Here is a 17,063-nt window from a genome sequence, read left to right as displayed (position 1 = left end):
CCATTCTTAAGCCTCGGGTGTTGTCACATCAGTTCTTCCGACAGCAAGATGTACTGCGATTGTTTCTTGACACCTACACCTTTGTCCATGACATCCTAAAACTAATGGACTTCCTTGACGTTGCTCTATATTTGAGGACAAGATATTTGGTCATCTAAATGCAAGTTAAAGTTTGGTCAGAGGAAATATTACAATCTAATATGGAGAATGCCGTGAAATATAAATACTCATACTCGGCAGAAGCTGAACATTTTGAATACTACAACCTTATATCTTTTTAAAATGCACAATAAATAGACAAATATGAGGATGCAAAGACATAGGCCTACATGGAAATGGACAGAAGAGGCTAAAATAACATGATTTATTATGCTGATGCAAATAGCTGTCTATCCTTTTATGCCTTTTGATGTTTATGATCCGGTGCGGCTTTCTGTAACTCCACCCTAAGGAAAAACTTCACTCCTATTTCTTGTTAGATTAAATGCTTTTTTGAATACAAAAACTGTTTCACAAATTCAAAACTTTTGGAGAGTACTCCTCTTGTGTACCAAGTATTGTTGAATTAGACATTACATCATTCACAATAATAGCATTTAAAGGTATATATTTCCTGTATAATAAGTCATTAGCATAGACTTCTTTTACCCACAGAAAACTAAAAATGTACTTGCTACTGTTTGCAAAGCCAAATTATAACATTAAAACAGCATAAACATCAGAGTCAGCACTATTGGCAGCACAGAATCCCAACTTACATTGGTGTGAAAAATAAACCGACTGGCACAAATGTTGTATATTAGCATTAGTGATTATCCTAGCATGGAGGTGATATTAAGGTTTCAGCTTGTGTGTCCCTCAGGATGAAGTGGACGAGCTGCGGGCGGAGATGGAGGAGGTGCGAGACAGCTACCTGGAGGAGGAGGTCTACCAGCTGCAGGAGCTGCGGCGAGATCTGGACCGCTCCAACAAGAACTGCCGCATCCTGCAATACCGCCTGCGAAAAGCTGAGCAGAAGAGCCTGCGGGTCGCACAGACCGGCCACGTGGACGGAGACCTGCTCCGTAGTCTGGAGCAGGACTTGAAGGTGTGTTTGTGTCTTTGTGTTAGGGATTGACCAGTCAGCACTGTGCTTTTATTCACTGTTTGTATAAAATACGATACCAGACGATCAGTTTACATTTATATTCATAGGCAGTTCCTTTCAAGAATTTCACACACAGGTTAAACATACAGTTACAAATACGACACTTAGTGGTTTTTAGCTCTGCTTGATGCATTGGTCTAACCGTGGCGTGAATGCATGTGTGATGGTGTTTGGATGATCATTAGTGTTCACGACACATGTGAAATATTTATACATCTATTTTGTATTCATACATCTATTCTGTTTGAACTGCATGTGTTTGTCCTTCAACATATCTGTCTCTGTGGTCTCAGGTGGCCAAAGATGTGTCGGTGCGTTTGCACAACGAGTTGGAGAGCGTGGAGGACAAACGCAGCAGAGCTGACGATGAGAACGAGCTGCTCAGACAGAAGATCATCGAGGTGGAGATCTCCAAACAGGCGCTGCACAACGAGCTGGAGAGGACCAAAGAGGTGAGTGGAGGATAACGGGAGATGTTGTTTTTGATTTGTCGAGGCTCTTGCAGGTCGTGGGACATTTTTTTTTTGCTTTTCATGCACACAAAGTTGTATTTTTATTTTAGGAGATTCTAATCGCTTGCAGAAACACATCAACGGAAATCAATTCTCTGATACACACAGAAACAAACATAATCTTGAGAATCTGTTTGGGCCTAGTGGTGAATGAAAGATGGTGAAAATGACAACTGTGATGCTGTTTGAACGGGATGAAGCTCCAGTTCATCAAGAGATGCTTGTTAACATTGCGGCCGCTTGACTTCTTGCATAAAGCAAGGCGATCAATGTTGATCACCGGCCTGATCAGCATTGTCAGTGCTATTCAGTACAACCCGAAGCTGCAACCACCCTCCCCCCCTCACAGCTGAGGTGGGTTCTCATGGTAACCTGCAAAAGAAATCCAAGTCTCTCTCCATAAACACCCGTTTGGAATGTAGTCCATCAACTCCTTCTCTGGCCAAGAATCTTTTCTCCAGTTCAGCTCTGCAAAAATACAGAGTTCACATTTACTTTGTGAATTCAGCCAGTCAATCTGTTGGTCTTATATCATCTTAGCAAGGCATGTCTTTTACCCTTTTTCTACCAAAATAAGCGCAATCCGAGCTGCAGCGAAAAATACCCGTGACTACTGCAGAGTCATTTGTTCAGGGAATGGATGCTGGTTGTAACCTTTGTCACTAAGACAAAAGCCAGATGTTTGTGGGTGATAAAAATGCACTGCCAAATGTGTTTTGTTATTTTCAGAATAAGGTAGGCTACTCAGAAATCAATTGGCCATTTGGCATCGCAGTCATTCAATAAATGATCCAAAACACTTTTTATGAATGTATTCTGGGACTACAGCTGCCGTCCTGCTTTGACTGATCTTAACAGGTGTAATATTATCAAAGAGTCATAAAGTTTGATAGAACTGAGCCTCATTTTTAACTTTGTTTGTTCATGTGTTTACACTCTGGTGTATCTGCTCCATAGAAAGTCATCATTCTTCTGCTACTAACAGTTGCACTCAAACTATGAATGTATAATTCATATTATTGTTAAAATGTTTGAACATATCAGGTTAATTATTTTGGCATTAGAATCTTGTATTTGATGTATTGTGAGCTACTGATGGTGTGAGCCCCTATTTTCCAATGTAGAATTTAGACTTTTGTCTATTTGTCTATATTTTGCATCACTATTGCGCTCATGTTGCACAGTGGAGGGAATATTTGAAGTGAGGTCTTCTTGCAGATAATGACATGAGCGGAGGCTTTTCTCAGGGCTGCCAGGCTTCAGCTGCTTAGACTAATCGATTTTGACATCAGCAGGTAACATGACGTGTGGCAGCAGAGAGAAAGTAGGTTAATACCAGACCAGTCAGCATGGAGACGTGGCTTTCTTCTGCCAACTGGGGACACTGTTTCTTTTTTAGTGTGGTCTTGTTTGCTGCTGGTTTGATTCCCAGCTTGTGCCACAGCGACTCCATATGACTTCTGTTACATGCCTACAAATAGATCTTCTGCTGGTGGAAAATCTATATTCTGAAGCAGTCTGTGACCTTAACTATCTGTGTTTGCAACATTGATGTTTTTTAAAGGCAACTTAACAGCCCCCGACTGAGCTGCATGTGCTCGGGTGAAGACAGAAAATCCATTTCTAGTCCAGATGTGCTAATGCGGCAAATGCAAGCTCCAGTTTCTGTTGTCTTCGCTCGACACCGGTAACCTTTCATAAGAAAATGATTAGCGAACAGTAAGACTGAAGTGAGAGAATGCCCCACATGTGATTGTAAATTTTAACTTGCATAGCGATTGCACTAGTGGTGGTGTCTCTATTCTCCAGATCCTTTATTCTGGGCAGTATTAGGATACAAAGGACCACAGGATGACACAGACTTTCTTGTACACAGAGAAACAGGCGAGGGAGTTGGAGAAGGCTGAGATAGCGGCTGCTCCAAATGATTGCAGATTTTTTTGTGTTCCCCCGAGGTTTGTCCCAGAAAAACACAAGCCGTCTCTGAATGTGCACTTCGACATCACATGATGCCGTGTGTCGTCCCCCCCCCCCATCCCCCTTTCCTTACCAGAACTGTGCATTTATAATGCACCCTATTTTAATTTTGTTCCATGGAAATACACAGTTTCTCTGCCTGGGACTTTTCCTGTAGTTTAATCACCATGTACTCATTTTGAAAGTCTTCAGTCCCTGTGAAATCCATAATGCACAGCGGGTGACCTGTTAAATATTTGTATTGTTGGTAGCAGGGGATGACAAGAGTATTCACAAACATTTAGTTAGGGATGTATTTCAATGAATGAATCTAAGAATGTGCCCTCTTCTCTTGGAGCTGCTTCGTCACAGAGATAAAGAGAGGAGCACATTTTACTGATCAGAATGTGGTTCAACTGGACTGAAAGGTAGTTTCTTTCCCTTTCTGCTTTAAATAGGTTTTGTAAATTGCGACACAGGTGTAATGTAATGGAGTCAAAAGTATAAAAGCCTCCACACGTCTTTTGGGTTTTTACTAGTTTTAGGAATTCCATCTGAGGCACCTGCATCTTCTTCTATTTAGTTTTTTTAAATGATCTTTTGCAGTTCTTTCACCACTAAAGTTCAGTGGTGACACACTGTAGGATTCCAAAAAGCTTCCTCTGTTACTTTACCTGTCTAAACGTTCTCACCACAGTAGTAAAAGGGCAACTGACCCCAGATACTTCAGCCCTTTTTCCGCTATCAGAGGCCACACAGTGTGACTCTGGCCCAGAGATTGGCACCCCAGCATGGATTAATCCAACACGAAGGCCTGTTATAAAACAGCCTGGCGTGTTTCGGTACACTCTGATGGGAGGGGAGAGCGAGCGAGAAAAAGACAAAGAGGCAGAGCGGCAGAGAATGGCTGTAATCAGATGGCTGTGGGCCCCGTCTGCCTGCGATACGACCACAGCTTACAGACCAGATATTAAACAGTTCGGGAGGGCTGGTTTGACAGGACCCTCTGTTGTTACAGTATCGGCCCGGGGAGCAAATTGTTGCTGCTGCATCTGTGTGGTCAGCATGAAGGCGAACAACGGTTGGTGGAGAGATGTTTCATTCCGCTGACATTTGAAGAAAGGCCCACTGATACGTGTAATGAAATGGAACTAATGAAATGTCAACGTGCACAACACAACCATCAGGTGATTTATTAGGTGCTCTCTGTCCGCTGTGATCACTTCATCTTGCGTTGCAGCAAAATGATAATCCTTTGTGCTGTGCTTGTTGACATCAGATCACATGACGGCAGCACACAATAAAAAGCCGAAATCAACATATCGTATAACACATTCTGGTGCCACCCCTCCCGCAATGGAGGTGTAGGGGTTAATGTGCCGAGTAAGATTATGCTCCTCTCTGAAATACTTTGCTGGCAATCAATTAAGAAATATGTACCTCTAGTGATATTTAGCCATGCAGACAGCTTTCATAGAGATGATTTATTTTTATTTTTCAATGAAAACTGCAAAGTCTTATTTGAGGGAGGATTATTGAGTGACTAGGACTTTGATTCTGGAAACCCACATTATTATTGAACTTTTTAAATTCCATGTTTTGTGTTGGAGACACAAACAAAACTCCATTCAGAGATTTGTGCTTTTCTTTGTCGTACGTCATTGTAAATTGAATATCTTTGTGTTAATTAGACTAAATGAGCAATCTCAAGACACCACTTTTTAATGACTAATTGATTATTATAATTTAATTGATAAATAAAATGATAGTTTGTTGCAGCCCGAAAAACAAAGAAACACATTATATCCTCACATTTGAGAATTTAGAACCAGGGAATTGGTTTGGCATTTTACTTGAATATGTATTCTGACAATCAACTGGTTGCTTCATCAACTAATTGTTGCAGCTCTAATTGATATCATCGTGATATCTGTACAATAAATAAGTCACAACTAGCAGCTAGTTAGCCTAGCTTAGCATAAGGACTGGAAACGGGGGTAAATAGCTAGCCTGGCTCTGTCCAAAGGTAATACGATTTGCCTACCAGCACCTCTAGTGGAAAATAACCATCTTCTAGTCTAAACATTTGAAACATCAACTAGCACTGTTGTGTGAATCAGAGTATTGGCAGCATTTGTATCTTTTGCACATATTAAAAAAAAAGAAAAGAATAACGAGTATCTCCTAGAGTTGCCTCAAGTCTTTTGTTGCTGTGTGTCATTACTACAAAGGTGCGAGAGGGGAATGCCTGAATTCTCTATTAGTCGCGTCGACAATGTCTGAGTGAGAGTCGCTGCAGACATGATGTGTTTCATGTCGGAGCACTACTCTCTCAGCAGAAGAAGTGTTTTGAAGAGGATTCTGCTCTTCTCCTCTCAGCTTCTCACTTCTCCTTCATATATCTTCCCCTACACTACTCCTCTGCTGTGGTTCCCTGTTGGAAGATTGCGAAGGAATCTCATTGACCTAGTTAATATCTTGTGTCTGACTCCGCCAATGGGAGGAAGAGCAGGCGTGAGGAGAGGAGTAGCGTAGGGACTCTGCTGTAAGTCCAATTCTGCTGCAATGACACGCATCCACATGAAGCTTATCGTCACACAGCAGCGGTGCTGTAAAATATCTGTTTAACACGATGGAGGTGAAAATATTGCTGGTATTCAGAGACCTCACAACTTTCATATACAGTCGGTGATCTGCATGTTTTTGCTCAAAATAAAAGTTTAAAAGTTCAGATGTGAAAATATATATATATAGTAATGATTGATTCCTGAAAACAATTCTAACCTGATGACAGTAATTTGTATGTTTATCTAATATTAAAGGACATTGGAAATGCTAATCCTGTACAATGTGTCGCAAAGCATTTTAGAGACAATGACACCGTTACCCTAAAGGCAATCTCTCACCAACACAAAGCAAATCAGGAAATCATAAATTCTGCATGAACCCCCCGAGTGATGTGTTATAGTTCTGAAGCGCCCTCCTTTGAAGTTTAAAACCCATTAAAAATGAAATTCCTCCTCCGTATGAACATGTTTTGCGAGTATTTTAATTTACAGAAGTATCAAAGCTGCCACTTTATAATCATAAAACATCCTGAAGCATTCGCTGCTGCAGCAATCAAAGTGTGTCTTTGTGTCTTCAGACACATCAAGGCACATTTTAAAGCAATTTAAAAAACGCATTCGAAGTCATCTTAAACACAATCTTTGACCGTGTTTCACGTGTAATTTTGATTTAAAGCACCAGTTAAAGTATCAAAGCTGGTAACTACGTTCATTCGACTTTTTGTAGAAAGCCAGTCAAGATATCTTTATGTATTTTGAGTTTGTTTTAATAGCTACAAGTTGTGATATTAAGAAATTGTTTATGAAAGCAAACCCCTGGGAGCTGCCCTCTACATGTCTGTCGTGTCTGTTACTCTTTCGTCCAGTGGTTCCATGAATGTCGCAAGAGCAGAGTTTCTGACACCTTTTTACGACCCTTTGTCGTCATTTCTATTGTTAAAAATAGTAAAAAAAATAGGCCCAAAGATAATCCAGCATCTTTCCTCTTAGGTGATGCAAATGCATTTAATCTGCTGCAGGAAGATGAAACATAGTTGACAATAAAAATCTTATTTATTGTGGAATTCTTTCCAAACAGAACATGAGATGTTGCAACATTTAAAGCCACAAAAGTCAACCTCATGGTGGCACGTGAGGAAAAGTCAGGGTATCCCCAAAGTCTGCAGGATTGATCGTCTGGAAACCAAATTTCATGGCAATCTATGTAATAGTTGTTGAGATATTTCAGGTTGGACCAAAGTGGGTTTAACATGGTTAAAATGCATCCTCTCATCCTCCTGCTGCCGAGCTTGAGGCTAAGATTAGATCTGAAAACAGCAGAACATACATGATCCATCCAGCGTCGGTTTCTTGGACACTTCTCCAGTGTATCAAATGGTATTAGCAGTTATATTTAGGGAGGTTGACAGCAGCTCGGCAGAATGCATGTCAGACTCAGAGTCATTGTGTTTCTCACCTCTCCTCCAAGCACAAGGAACAGACAGACCATCAGAAAAAATACAATGTTGGGGGCTGTAGCCTTGAGTGAAATATAGTCCTCAACAAAACTGATTTTGGCCTCGCCAAAGGTTGCAGAGTGAAGATGTAGGTTTTGATCTGAGCTATGCAGCTGAGTTATGAGGCAAGCTTTTGGAGTCACTTTTGGGATTTCTACAAATGGGATAAAAGAGGAAGTACATCCTAATAAAACTCTTATTTTTAATATAACAAGTGATCATTAATGTATAATGTGAAAGGCATCACTCGTAGACAAACCAAAATAGAATCATCACCGAACTCTCTCAGATGGAAAACATACAAGTTAGCAACTTGCTGATGAACTTAATGCAGCATTTAGCAGCTTGAGACAGATTGAATATTGTACTTATATATTTATCTATATATATTCATTAAGCCGATAGACGCCTGGCTCTAACTACTAAGGTGATAATATGTCAGAGCTGTGTCTGCCAGCTTTTTCTTCTGTTCCATGTGACCAAAAAAAATCAACAAATGCAGCTTTATGTTTCCTGTAGAGAAGTTACTTAATATTATTATTATTTATATCAAATAATCCGCTAAAAAGTTATTTGTTATTCTTTAAAATGTAAACCAAAAAAATGTCATCAGAAGAGCCAATCTTCCATACAGTAAGATTAAGTAAAACAGGGAATATTTGCATTTGAAAGGCTAATAAATAGCTCATTTTCTTTTCATCTCTTCCTGTAAGCATTTAAATTCCGATGCATTGGTGACCGAGGGTTTCGTCTTTAGCCTCAGATCTAACAGCAGCGCTTCTTTAAATAAGAACGATGATGATGTGAGCACCACTTGTTAGATCTCTAAATAATCCAAACTCAGTTACATGTTCAGCGTCCTCCCACGGCTCTCTGTGTCAAAAACTGTGTGTACCCCTGTTTATAGATGAGACCGCAGGGTGTGTGTGTGTGGAGTCACTGGGGTCCACAGTCTGATGCTCTGAAAGAGTTCATTCGATGTGGCAGGGGTCAGAGGCTGTCTGAGTCACGGAGGGTTGTCACCATGTTCTGGCCTACAGCAGCATAGTGACAGAGGGCTGCGTCAACAGAGGCTGTCTAGTTCAGAAGAATATTACATTCTCTGTCATGAAAAAGGAAGTAAGGAAGGAAATCTTAAACTTTTTGGTCCTGAACCGAATGTGTCTGCTGCACCAAGTATAACAAACTGTACCGAAAGCTGACAATCATAAGGAGGACAAAGCAGCTTTAGGACTCATGTGGAGTCGTCGTAGAAGTCCAATATTCACTTTCCATCTGTCTGACGACAAATTATCCTCTTGGGGCAGTGGACAATACTTGGTGGGTTACGTTGCTTCATCGGAGTGCGAGATTAAAGTTGGATTTGAGAGACGACGTCTTGCAAATAAAAAGCTTAATGTGTTCCGCCTCTTTTGCTCTCCACACGGACTGTTTACCTGAATGCAACCAAACACTGCTAAAAAGTAATAGGTAAAGACTTCTCTATAAACAGACTATATACAGAAACCAGAATACTTCAGATACCAAAACCTTGGATATTAATGCAGAATCTGTTTTTAGATGTTAGGGTTAAGTTGGATTCACTCTCGTTTTGGAACGAGTTTGGTGTTTCGCCTCACTATATTTGCGGGGGGGCATTTTCGGCTCTGTGTCTGCCATTTTCGTAGCTTCCTATAGGATGTGTGCTTACAATCTGGCACCTGATCGCTAAGTTTTTATAGAGGTGAAGCCAGAAACGTCCTTTTCACAGACAAATAAGAAAATACAGGCAGAGGGCAGCGTCTCTGTAGATATAGACACCACCACACTCTTTTAGTGCTTCATAAGTGATGATTGAGAGGGAAAATCCTGCTCATTCTGCATTTATATATTCAAAAAGTATTACTCTCATAGTGATAGTGAAACTCTTCTACAGTACCAACGTTGGTATTGAAATTTCAAAACAATACCCAGCTCTACACACACTAACAACAATGAAAAACCTAGTTGATGTAGATCTGACTATGTGAACATTTCACCAGGCAGAACTTGTAAGATCGGTTATTTTCAACAACTCACAATGCTTTTAACTTCTTTCTTACAAGTCAAGAGCACATAAGCTCCCCTAAAAAGCACAGAGCCGTGTTTGGTCAAGCTTGCATGTATCCCTCTATCATATTCAAAGTGCTTTATTTTGGGCAGTATACTGCTCTTGTAATCAGCATGGGGAAAATCCCCTGAGCCTTTTGCTCTATAGAAGTAGATGTAGCAGCATGTATTGGAGCATTCTCACGTTTCCGTTTGAAGTGAAGCATGCTCGTTATAGAAGATGGGAAGAAGTGGAAGACTGGTGATGCAGACGGACGCTGGCACTCCCAGCTGTATTGGGTTGTATGTTGCATGCAGGCATTATTAAATGATGACTTCAGCACTAAAGACAGAGGCATGTCTGCACAGACTTCATCTAAAGCGGTGACATCTTAGTAAATCTTATCTCTCCTCTTCTTGCTGTCAATAGCTTTTATTTTTGGAAGATAATCCCATCTTCCTATCTCTCTCGTCTCTGTTATACTATCATACAAGTTTTAAAAAGCTCTTGTCCCACCACTTCCCACTTAAAGCATAATTCATGGGTCACATAAGAATTCCAATGTTCAATTCAGTTGCAATGATTTAAAACAAAAATGTAAGCGTACTGTTGTATTTACATGTTTTGCATAATGCAGACATGTAAAACAGCTTAAACACATTTTTAACTTACTGTTTTATGTTTTGCTGACATGAGCCGTGTTCCGATTCTTACTTGCTATCATCACCAGTTTTTTATTGATATAGAATTCCTACTGCTTCCAACAGGATTTGTGTAATCCCTACCATGACTAATAACAAAATCCTTAAAGCAACAGTTTAGTAAATGGCATTTGATAGATGATTTTATCCACATTAATCTATAGTATTGTAAGTCTGACCTACAAACCCTTGCATTGGTAATTTATTTTCTTCTAAAACACTTTTTATTGAAATATTGATATACTAGTGTCACTAAGTGTCAAGTATTTAAAAATTCTACACTTAATTTGTTAAAGAGGACTTGGAGAGAGGGGACGGAACAAAAACATTTTGAACAAAAAATATTTGCAAAAGTAAGATAAAAAAAGTGTTATTTTTTTATTACGTATCAAATATAAAACTGAAAACAAACAATAGCTTGTATTGTGAAGCGAATAGCAAATAAAACGACAGAACAGAACACCTAATGAGGTCACATTAGCATAAAGCTAGAAAATCAATTTAAATTCAAAGGGAATCATAAATCTGTTCAGTGGTTTTGAAATATTAAGTTATGGAAACATTTCAATCTGATGATTCTAATTAAAATGAGCATTCTCTCCTCTCTGCTTCCACTGAACTGAGAAAGTCTGTGAACCACCTTTTGATGTCGGATAGATCTTTATTTTTTTCAGCAAAAGGGTCAACTGAGACTGCAATTTCCTTTACACCTGTGACTCATCTAATGAATCATGAGAAAAGCAGAAAATGCAGTACGGCTGAGGGAGGAAAACCTCCACAGCTTCAGAAACCCCACTTTAGCTGGTATCTGACGCAACTACGGACACAAACGCTATGATATGCTCCGCCCTCTGGTTCAGGTAACGACCCTCTAGATTACTGGGGGTCTCCGCTGCCACCTGAGCTCGGAGTTCGTTGTCATTTACAACGTCCTGTGGTGGCTCGGTGGTCCTCTGGGCTTTGGTAATGACGCTGTATTTCAAATCCTTTATTGGCTCCCTTCCTGCCACTTTCAAGTCACAAAAGACAGCATGTGTGCCAAGGCAAGGGCCCCTCCCTCTTATTACCAACCTATTGTGAACCGATTTGACACACACAAGGGGACAGTGAAGTACTGGGAGGCGGAAAGTGGCGCGGGGGTGAGGACGACCTCATTATCAGCCAGCTGGACGGCCCCGCCGTCCGCTCGGAGCCCCCCCCCTTTAACCCTCACCCAACCCTCCTCCCATCCAAGCTCCCGTCACAGATGAGAGAAACGCTCTGTTGTCTGGTTCCCATTAGTGAACAGAAGAAACATGGCAGCAGCCCAGAGGGAGGGTCCAGGCTACCTCTGCAGAGTCCCAGATAGAGCGATAGAAGTTCATGATCATTAAGAGGTTTTATTTATCTGTGCCTTATTACCATAGACGCATACCTAACAATCGCGTAATGAAGACTCCAGACTTTTGAAAAACAAGTTGGCTCATGCTAATTATGAATCGTAGATGATCTTAGGAATGGCTGCAGTCCCTCGCTAGATGCTAATCACAGGCTGAAGGATAATAAACTGTAGATAGAAGCTTAATTTAAGCCCGGCAGCCATCTTGAGAAGACTGTTTACAGAAACAATCAGATATAGTCGACTAAATAGGCTTATTGTGTTTTCCACTGTTACACTGGAATGAGATTTGAACCGGTGAATTCAATAGTCTGGTATTTCTTATTCTATCAAGTTATTTTCTATTTGTATGTTATCTATTTTCATGACAAACATCTCCTTCTTATATGGGATGTCTGAAGGTCAAACAGTTGAAATATGATGCATCAGCTTTTGGATACACAGATAATACTTGTAATAGTTGATCACTCATTGTTGGTTTTGGTCCTTTAATGGGATTATTTGTACAACAAGAAAACTATCATCAGCCTTATCCTTGATGTCAACAGGTGACTCAGTTATGTTGTAATGGTGATGTTACTGATAAGGGTCTGATCACACCGAGACGCCCCACTACAGGAGCTACTGCTTCACAATGCTTCGGCAAAGCGTGTCGGACCGAACGGCGTCTGCAAAGCTGTCACTTATGCTCGCTTACTTTCCGCACCACACACACACACACACACACACACACACACACACACACACACACACACACACACACACACATTCTTTCATTCAAACCTTTTATTTAAGCCTTGAAAAATTCAGTGAGGTTTTCCTCATTTGCAATTATGTGGAGATGCAGAGAAATACACGGAGTTAAACAAATCAAAAGAGGACAACTCACGTCTATCGAGGTAAAAGCCGACAATCTAGCGGCTGCCAACAATCACTCGGATTCTATCATACTGATCTATTATTTAATTTATGGGTGACACTGTAGTAAATCAATTGTTGGTTTATGGTCTTTTCATGGGATTCGCAGCGAAGACATTCACTCATGTGTCACTTTGGACAAAGTTGTCTGCCATATTAAATACATTTAAAGATTGAATAACATAACACCAGTTTTATCCTTTAAATCTCCTTTGAAAGAGAAATGCTTAACCTCAGCTGCACCAACTGGTTCAAGACAGGTGCCATTAATAAAAAATAGAATTTTTAAGAAAAATGTCTGAACCGGTGATATTTGCTATGACAGGAACAGCATGGGAAATGTAGTGTCTCTTTCCACTTGTGATTTGTCAGCATTATTTTGCCCGGGGGCTCCCGTCAAGTGCTACTCTTCCGATCTTATCCGTCTGCGCTGTACATCATGATGAGAGCAGAGCGGCATTCGCCACATGGCTCTATCTCTGCACATGACACACCGCTGGCACGCTGCCAGTCTGCCGTCCCAGAATACTCGGCGGACCTGCTGCAGAGTTTGCAGGCTGATGACATGGCAGCTCTTCCCTCCTCCTGGCCTGTCTGAGCCACAGTGTCATTTATAGCTTTTAGTGTTGCTCCACAAATGGGACGACTCTTGTGACACATTGAATTTGATTTTTTATAGCCTCCACTTAGAGTCATGGGTGTGAACTGTTGTTGGGAGTGCAGGCTTTTTTAGATTAGGAGTGCTTTAGATGACCTCCAGACAGCAGTGGAGTGAATGCCTTTCAGATTGTTTTTATTGGTCTTTTTTTTTTTGTCACCTGTTTGTCCCTTGGGAAGCATTCTGCTGAGTCCGCATTCTCCTCTAAAGCACCGTCCTGCAGCTCATTCATAGTTACACACATTCCCACCTGGGATCTGCCCACGACAGTCTCCTGGCTTTACCAAGGGCTGTGTGATAACTATGCAGGGGGAACCGGGCTGCTCATTCATATTCCTTGGGTTCAGAGGTAATCATTCTCTGACCTTTAGGCTATTGCTGCCACATACACTTTGGTTATCCTCTGTCTTTTGAAGAAAAAGTTTGACAAAATGCTTATTACTAATATGATCAATATCAATCTCATAACGCGCCAAATTCAAATTACAGCCAGGATGGGATCAGTTTAGCTTAGTTTAGCTTAGCATAAAGACTGGAGATGGGGATAAACAGCAAGCCAGGCTTTCTCCTAAGTCTGCCTACCAACACCTCTAGTGTAACTATTTCTTGATGAATACCTCTGCTGGTTACCTCACCGCTCCGAGGAGACTCCGGGAAGTCTGTATACCAAGAAATTGTTCCAGCAAATTGTTGTTTTTACATTTTTATATCTCTACAGATTCAATGAATGAGATACAACCTGTCGCTTGAGACTCAGAGGTGTTGGTAGATTTATTTTGAAAGGGAGCCAGGCCTACTGTTTCCCCCTACTTTCAGTCTTTATGATAAGCTAGGCTACTTGCCTCCTGGCTCAATCATCTATGTAGACATACAAAGTTGTATCCATACATGACTCTTGGCAAATAAGTGTCCATAAAATAGTTTAATTCAAATATTTAAAAATAGTACATGCTGTCGTGATACAGGAAGCCCCACCAGCAAACATTTATAACAAACATAATAAGAGCTGATTGGAATTACTTCTTATCTCAGGGCTGGAAATCTGAAAATGTACTTGTTCACAGATGTCTGTTCATTCTGCCTGACCGTCTCCACACGTCCCCTTTAAAACAGAAATATCACTCACCACTTCCGCCTTCTGGCCTCTAGCAGTCGGGGACCTGTCTCCCAGTTAGACTCTGCCACCGGCTCCCTCACAGAGCCACGGGGGGGGTTGCCAGTTCTGCACTTATCAACCTTCCACGTCAGCTCACTGTTTATCATGGCTGCATCTAGCCTGTCAGTTTGTTCCTAAAAGTCACAGTATTTGATGAAATGTCCTGTCACATTCTAAAGATGTAATTGCATTGGACAATATATTGCCTACAGTTAGAAAACAAACAGCAGGGCAATTATAATTTATTTTTTAAGGTTTGTATATCATTCCGTAGCTTCCAGTGTTCCTTATGTATTCAAATCCGAACATTAAAATTTTGGTTTAAGAATGTATGTTTTAGCATTAAAATGCTATTTTCCCCCTAAGCCCTTCTAAAAAGTGTTTACCCACATGACCTGACGGAAGTTTCTACATGATGGCGTTCTTACATATATTCTTATAGTCAGTGATTTACCTACTTTTGCAGGATGGAGTGGAAGCATTAAAAAGTCATCCAGAGTCAGCATTTTCAGCCAACCCTTTAATTATCTATCTTAATTAGCTAGCTACAGCTGATAACATCTGCTAGAGACAGTTTTCATTTCAGCAGGCAACATCGCCGGTTGCCAGCTGGAAATGAGCAGCCTGCTTTTGTCTTCATCAGAAATAAAATTGTTTGAAAAAAATGACTGATGGTAAATCTGCCATTGCTATCTATGCGAGAACAGAAAGCTTGACAGGTTTACCGAACCATTCATTTTGATCTATGAAGTGTTACAAACTGTGACAAATCACTTTATTTTTGTCGTGTTTTATTTTTCTACTTCCAGACATCTGTCGTGTTGAATCTTTTTTATTGGAATTTCTACAAGTTGGGTTGTTTGTAGAAAATCAAACATAGTAAATATGAATGCAATTGTACTATTTAAAATGTAACTGTATCCATAACGCTGAATACATTTTTCTAAATCTGTGTTAAATAAGCCCTCGCTCCTCTTCTCAGTCTGTCGAATCTCAGGTCAGATCTTTCAATTTGAAACCCTCCATTACCATGGCAGCCAGAGATGGGCAGCCCAGCCACGCGATGGGACATTACTTACTGTGAGAAGATTTCCTGCTTTACTGTTTTTCTTGTTCACAAAGCAACCGACCAGTGTAGCTTCTGACTGTGAGTGCAGAGACATATTTACCGTTAATTATTAGAAGTTCCAAAGCAATTGTATTTTATTAATTTAGTTGTTTTCTTATATACATAGATCTACTTACTAAAAATAGTCTATTAGCAGAAGAAGCATGAATAAAGAAACAAGTAAACAATAGTAAGAAATGTAAATGGTTCCCAACCTGGGGCTCGAGAGCCCTCCACAAGGCCAGAAGATAAACCAGAAGGGTCTCAATAGGATTTACAGGATAGGAAAGAAGACAGAACTGGCTTCTCATACACACAATTCTGTACTTTCTGACTTGTATCTAATGTTTTCTTGTTTCTTTTGAAAAAACGGATACTTTTTGCCTTTTCAGGCTTCTAGAAATATTCAAATAAAATGCCCTGAGGAGGAAAAAAATCACAATATTGACAAATGCAACGTGTGACAAGAGGTTTCAAGTAGATTCTCCTTCTAAGGAGTCATATAATGCTTCATTTTAGAGTCATAAACACAGACTCTGGATAATAATCAGCCAAAAATATACAAAAGTGGCAAATATAAAGTGTTGGCAGAAGAAACTTGTCTCACATTACTGTACAGTATGTGTTGCGTGCAGGTCGCACACTCTCGAGGCTGATAGGAGAGGGCTCTATATGTCCTCCCTCTTATCTGTCTCCACCTGGTCTAATATGCTGCTATCTTGACATAGATAACACAGACTCTTCACTGCCTCTCTCTTTGCTTTATTTAATCCCCTTTTTCGGCTGCTTATCATGAAAGAGTCCCAAATATGTGACTAAAGCACTGATACAGCGCTAGCTGTTTCTTTCCTCATCATTTGATACTTTTGCTAATATGCAGAATATGCACATTACTTTAGTGAAACACACATAAGGCAGAGCTTCAGCTAAAATGAATCTGTGTGTCATTAGGGAACCTTGAGGTGGAGCTGGTTGTAATTATACATTTCAGAGAAGCTAAACCTGCTAATGGGAGCATTCAGTGAAGTGTAGCATCGCTTCACTCCGGCCTCCTCCTCACTGTGGGATCTGCCGATTCAGCACTATGCACTCGAGGCATTTGAAAACCAGTTTGCCTGCAAGTTAATGTATCATGCATGCAACACACACACACACACACACACACACACACACACACACACACACACACACACACACACACACACACACAATGACTAATCACAAACCTGATTCACTGTTGAGCACTGAATTGTTTAGTCCTTATCCTCTAATCAAGAACATTGCTAATTATTATTAGCAGCTAATTAGCGTATCCTGTTGTTTCATTTCAAATCAAGCATGAAACAACAACACTGCTCTGTTCTGTAATGAGGATTAGTGGAAAAAGACTCCTGGTGA

At 40.5% G+C, this 17,063-nt stretch overlaps 1 protein-coding gene across 5 annotated transcripts in view; it reads left to right on the top strand.

The window, feature by feature from the left end:
- Positions 1-17,063, top strand: part of LOC137866245 (microtubule cross-linking factor 1) — a 63,092-nt gene that overhangs the window by 4,586 nt on the left and 41,443 nt on the right. For all 5 annotated transcript variants that reach the window (XR_011102101.1, XM_068702022.1, XM_068702021.1 and 2 more), the window contains exons 2-3: positions 863-1,087; positions 1,441-1,599. Coding sequence is in view for 4 of the 5 variants with exons in the window: in XM_068702022.1 (XP_068558123.1) it covers positions 863-1,087; positions 1,441-1,599 (384 nt within the window). In the remaining variant the exon portion in view is untranslated. The remainder of the gene's footprint in view (positions 1-862; positions 1,088-1,440; positions 1,600-17,063) is intronic.

This window comes from Cebidichthys violaceus, unplaced genomic scaffold, assembly GCF_023349555.1.
Source record: "Cebidichthys violaceus isolate CVI_PGR_0920_01 unplaced genomic scaffold, fCebVio1.0.p SCAF_8, whole genome shotgun sequence".
NCBI lineage: Eukaryota > Metazoa > Chordata > Actinopteri > Perciformes > Stichaeidae > Cebidichthys > Cebidichthys violaceus.
The sequence above is the reverse complement of the archived record's forward strand: the minus strand, read 5'-3'. Positions and strand labels throughout refer to the sequence as shown.